The following is a 4,331-nucleotide window of genomic DNA, read 5'->3' as shown; positions in this document are numbered from 1 at the left end:
AACACTCTGGTCAGAGTTTCACACTTTCAGTGTTAATTTAAAACTGGGGATTTTGCTGTATATATGTGTGTGTGTGTGTGTGTGTGTGTGTGTGTGTGTGTGTGTGCGTGTGTGTGTGTGTGTGTGTGTGTGTGTGTGTGTGTGTGTGTGTGTGTGTGTGTGTGTGTGTGTGTGTGTGTGTGTGTGTGCGTGTGTGTGTGTGCGTGCGTGTGTGTGTGTGTGTGTTTAACTTTATTAGACATGTGAGCAAATGTTAGAATATGATCTGTATGTTATTCTCTAATGCTAATCTACTGTAGCTTAGTCTCATACAGCCAACTAACAACACTCAACACATTCAAATGCCGTTTAATGTGATACTGTAACTGTTAGAGCAAGTGAAACAGTACTGCGTTACCTCAAGTTTAATTACTCTAATAAACTGACCTGGGTGAGTATTAATTCAGCACTTGCGTGTAGTTCGGTAGAATGAAATGTCCTTATTCCTTTATATTCACAGGACTCACGTTGCCTGTATACATCTAGCAAACGCACCCTGCTTCATACCACAGTCATGTTAAAAACATCAATGTATTCACTCATCCATAAAAGATCCATCAGCTTGACGACAAGATTCATAATTCATAATTCTGCTTAATGCGGAATATACGTCATTAATATAAGCCTTTGTTATTGTAAGAGGTTAGTGACCCCTCGTGGCAAAAAATCCTGCATAATGTACCTTTAAACTGTCAGGTGGTTGGTTTTGACATTAATGAGGCCATAATAACATTTTAATGGCAAATTGAATTTGTTCCACTGTAGTTGAGGTCAAGAAAGATATTCATGACACAGGTATAATGGCCCTGTGACACCCAATGTCAAAACCAGCCACATGACATTTGACAGTTGTGTAATGTTAACCATAAAGCTAAGGGGTTTCTTAAAAGTTTGATAATTAATCTTCTGTTTATGACATATATTTATGACAATTTATGTTGTCTTGGTAATGTCAAGTTGTCATTACCAAGACACTGACAGGCTATGATGTATTCGTTTATGTCAAGTTGTCATAACAAAGACATCTCAAACAATGTCATATTTGCGTTCAAAATGTCATAATTGAGCATACTTAACAGTTGTCATAAACATGCATAAACCTTCCTTCATATTCATGACATATGTCATGTTATGTTTATGAAAGTGTCATGTCAGTCTTATGCACACCCCTTCAAGTAAAGTGTAACCATTTTTTTTAAAAATATATAAACACTAAATATTAAAAACCGAAATACTGAAGAGTTTTCATCCTTACAGATTGTTTATCGTTTCAGATTCCCACACTCCTGTTATTTGAATTTGGTTTGTTTTTGGTTTTCATTGGTGTTCATTTCAAAATGATGCAAATAGGTCCTTTTTTTAATTACACCCTTTACATGAAATATTTAGATGGAGAACACAATGAGGGAAAGCACACATATCCTTATAAAGCCTGGCTGTATTATAAAGGTCATTGCAATTGTGCTTTAAAATTGAATTATTTAAAAAAAAAAAAAAAAAAAAAAAAAACAGGTTGAGACAATTAGTGTTTCTGAAGATTGTTTAAATAATTATTTATTCAGACCAATCTACTGGATGGTCTATTATGCATTCATCATATTATGAAAGGATGAATTGTTAAGTGAGAATTAATTACTTTGGTAACACTTTATTTCGGTAGTCCACTTCAGACATTCTACTAACTATAAGTAACTTTGCAGCTACATGTCAACTAACTCTCAACAGAGGATTAGTAAACTCTCTGCTTAGTTTGCTAACACTTTATTTTGTTGGTACCCCAACCGACATTAACTTGGCAACTACACAGTATACTGACAGTTTACTAATACTCTAATGAGAGTTAGTTGACACTTAGTTGAAAAGTTACTTACTTATACTGTAGTTAGTAGAATGTCTAAAGTGGACTATCGAAATAAAGTGTAACCATTACTTTTTACAATTCCTAACCCTTTGACAAAAAGGGTTTGAAAATCTGGAAATCTTATAAATTTAATTTATATGTATAAAAAAAGTCTTTATGTTGCAAATTTTCAAAGAAAGAATCACAGAAGTTTGGGACAAAATAATTGTAGGTTGTAGAGAAAACACAGAAGTGTAAAAAAAAATCTGAATCACCTATTTGAAAATAATTTGTCATTTCTAACCAAGACTGTATTACCAGATATTCCACTCCTAGACATTCTACAGGTTTTTCAGAGATATGGGTGGGAGAAAAAAAAGAAAAAGAAAAAGAAAACTTCAGAATTGATTCTTTCTGAACATGCTCCAGTTTTTTCTGCATGAGTGATATAACTTGTGTGCACTAGACACAGCCATACTCATCTTGCTGCTAATAAGACACAAACACATGCATACACACAAAACCATTAAAACAAGTAGACTATATATGAAGAGTTCAGACGCAAAAGCCTCTAAGTGCCATTTGAAATTTTTTTCTAGAATGATCATTTTTATCAAGCTTGAATATTTCAGCTCAGTAATTTCACTTAAATTGCAATGAAGATTACCTATTAATTGTAATTCAAGTGAAATTACTGAACTTAAATATACAAGCTTGATAAAAATGATCATTCTAGAAGAAAATTTCAAATGGCACTTAGAGGCTTTTGCATCTGAACTCTCAACCCGATCTCACGGGAATTCGTACGAATTTTACGAGGTGGCTAATTCGTAACAATTCATACGACCTCAGTCGTACAAATTAGTACGATTTTTGCTAAATCGTACATATTTTACGAATTGGCCAATTCGTATGAATTCGTACGAATGACCTACCCCTGACCCCGCCCCTAAACATAACCGTCACGTGGGTTTAGACAAATCGTATGAATTCGCACGAGTGAGGTCGTACGAATTAGTACGAATTAGCCACTTTTTAATCACTCGTACGAATTCGTACGAATTGGTCGTGAGATAGGGTAGGAACTCTTCATATATTGCATATGCATAATATTTCATGATTGAAGTGAAAAGAAGGGCAATTGCTTCTTTGCACAAGACATGCACTATGAGAAATGCTTGACAATGTGCAGTTTTGCTGGTATTTCAGTGTTTTATCTTTCAAACAGTCGATCATCAGATAATACGATCATTATAAAATATCAATAAACATAAATAAATTATAAAAGTACTGACCTTTCACCGGCACAAGTTATCAAGTTATTTAATTTTCTTGTTTATATATTTTTCCCCACCGGTGATCCCTAAATAATGTCTAGTCCACACTATACATATTTGCAAATAGATTTGGGAAGATGTGAAGTAAAAATAAAAATAAACATGTAGGCCTACTAAACTGCAAACTTACATGGTGTCACCCAGCTCCTCTACTGTGAAGTGTCATATGATATTATTTGATATTGTGTAACATACACACTGTAAAGTCAGCTTAAGAGAATCAGTGAGAGTATTTTAAAGTTACATGTGAAATTAATTTGTTTTATATTTTTATTGACAAACTTGGGTTTTTATTGAGTACTTCAGAGCAACTATTAGTGACATTAATGATTTTCAGACACTGTTGTATTGTTGTAGAGAAATTATTTAATTAATAGAAACACTAGTACCAGGAGTCCATGATACGCCTCATGCTCATGAATCTCATGCCACCCATATTGCTGAAGTTCCTGTACTCTCCAGGCCTGAAGTAGTGCATCCTGCCTCTGTAGTGGGGCTGCTCATACATGAGCCAGTGGCCGTCCATCACATGACAGGACTGGCAGTGAGACATGCGGTAACGGTCCATGATGTTGTCACAGTCATCCATCATCTCGTACATCTGACCCATGAAGTTCTCCCTCTCGTAGATCCTCATTCTGTAGGAGCCCCTGTGCTGTTGTGGAAAAGAAATACGTTTAATTTAAGTTTATCAGCCAGAATAAAATGTTAACTTGTAAACACAGATGTGTCTTTATCTTATATAAGCTTAAACTGAACTCACCATGGGGATCATACGGCAGGACCTGATCGAGTTGCTCATCCCGAACATAGACATGTAATCAGCGTACTCGCCCCTTCTAAAGAAATACCCATTTCCCATGTAGTTGGGATGATCATACATCATCCAGCATCCACTCTCCACTCTGCAAGAGTGACAGCGGTTCAGGTAGGAGGAGAAGTCACCACTGTCGCCCATACACTCATAAGAGCGACCCTGGAAGTTCCTGTCCTCGTAGAAGATGACCTGAAAAATTCAAAAGTTGAAGTTTTACGTTATTTGTTTTCTACTTTTATTTTTTATTTTAATTAAACTTTGAAATTGTAGTTGTAATGAAGTTTACCTTGCCCATCAT

The 4,331-nt window shown here is 35.2% G+C and overlaps 1 protein-coding gene across 1 annotated transcript; it reads right to left on the bottom strand.

Moving 5' to 3' along the window:
- Positions 1-3,598: 3,598 nt before the first annotated feature.
- On the bottom strand, positions 3,599-4,331 carry LOC120467112 (gamma-crystallin M2-like). Its single transcript, XM_039655894.2, has 3 exons — positions 4,320-4,331; positions 3,980-4,222; positions 3,599-3,871 (listed from the first exon to the last, which is right to left on the bottom strand). Exons 1-3 carry the CDS (start codon positions 4,329-4,331, stop codon positions 3,599-3,601), a joined length of 528 nt encoding a protein of 175 aa, XP_039511828.2.

The sequence above is a fragment of the Pimephales promelas genome, chromosome 7 (assembly GCF_988280905.1).
Source record: "Pimephales promelas chromosome 7, fPimPro1.hap1.1, whole genome shotgun sequence".
NCBI classification, from domain to species: Eukaryota; Metazoa; Chordata; class Actinopteri; order Cypriniformes; family Leuciscidae; genus Pimephales; species Pimephales promelas.
Note: the sequence above shows the minus strand (reverse complement) of the source record. Positions and strands in the feature narration are given on the sequence as shown.

Bases quoted from the DNA above. Each gene is read 5' to 3' on its own strand.
- LOC120467112 (XM_039655894.2), bottom strand. The intron at 3,872-3,979 runs GTGAGTTCAGTT...TTTCCACAACAG, and splicing joins CCTGCCGTATGATCCCCATG to CACAGGGGCTCCTACAGAAT.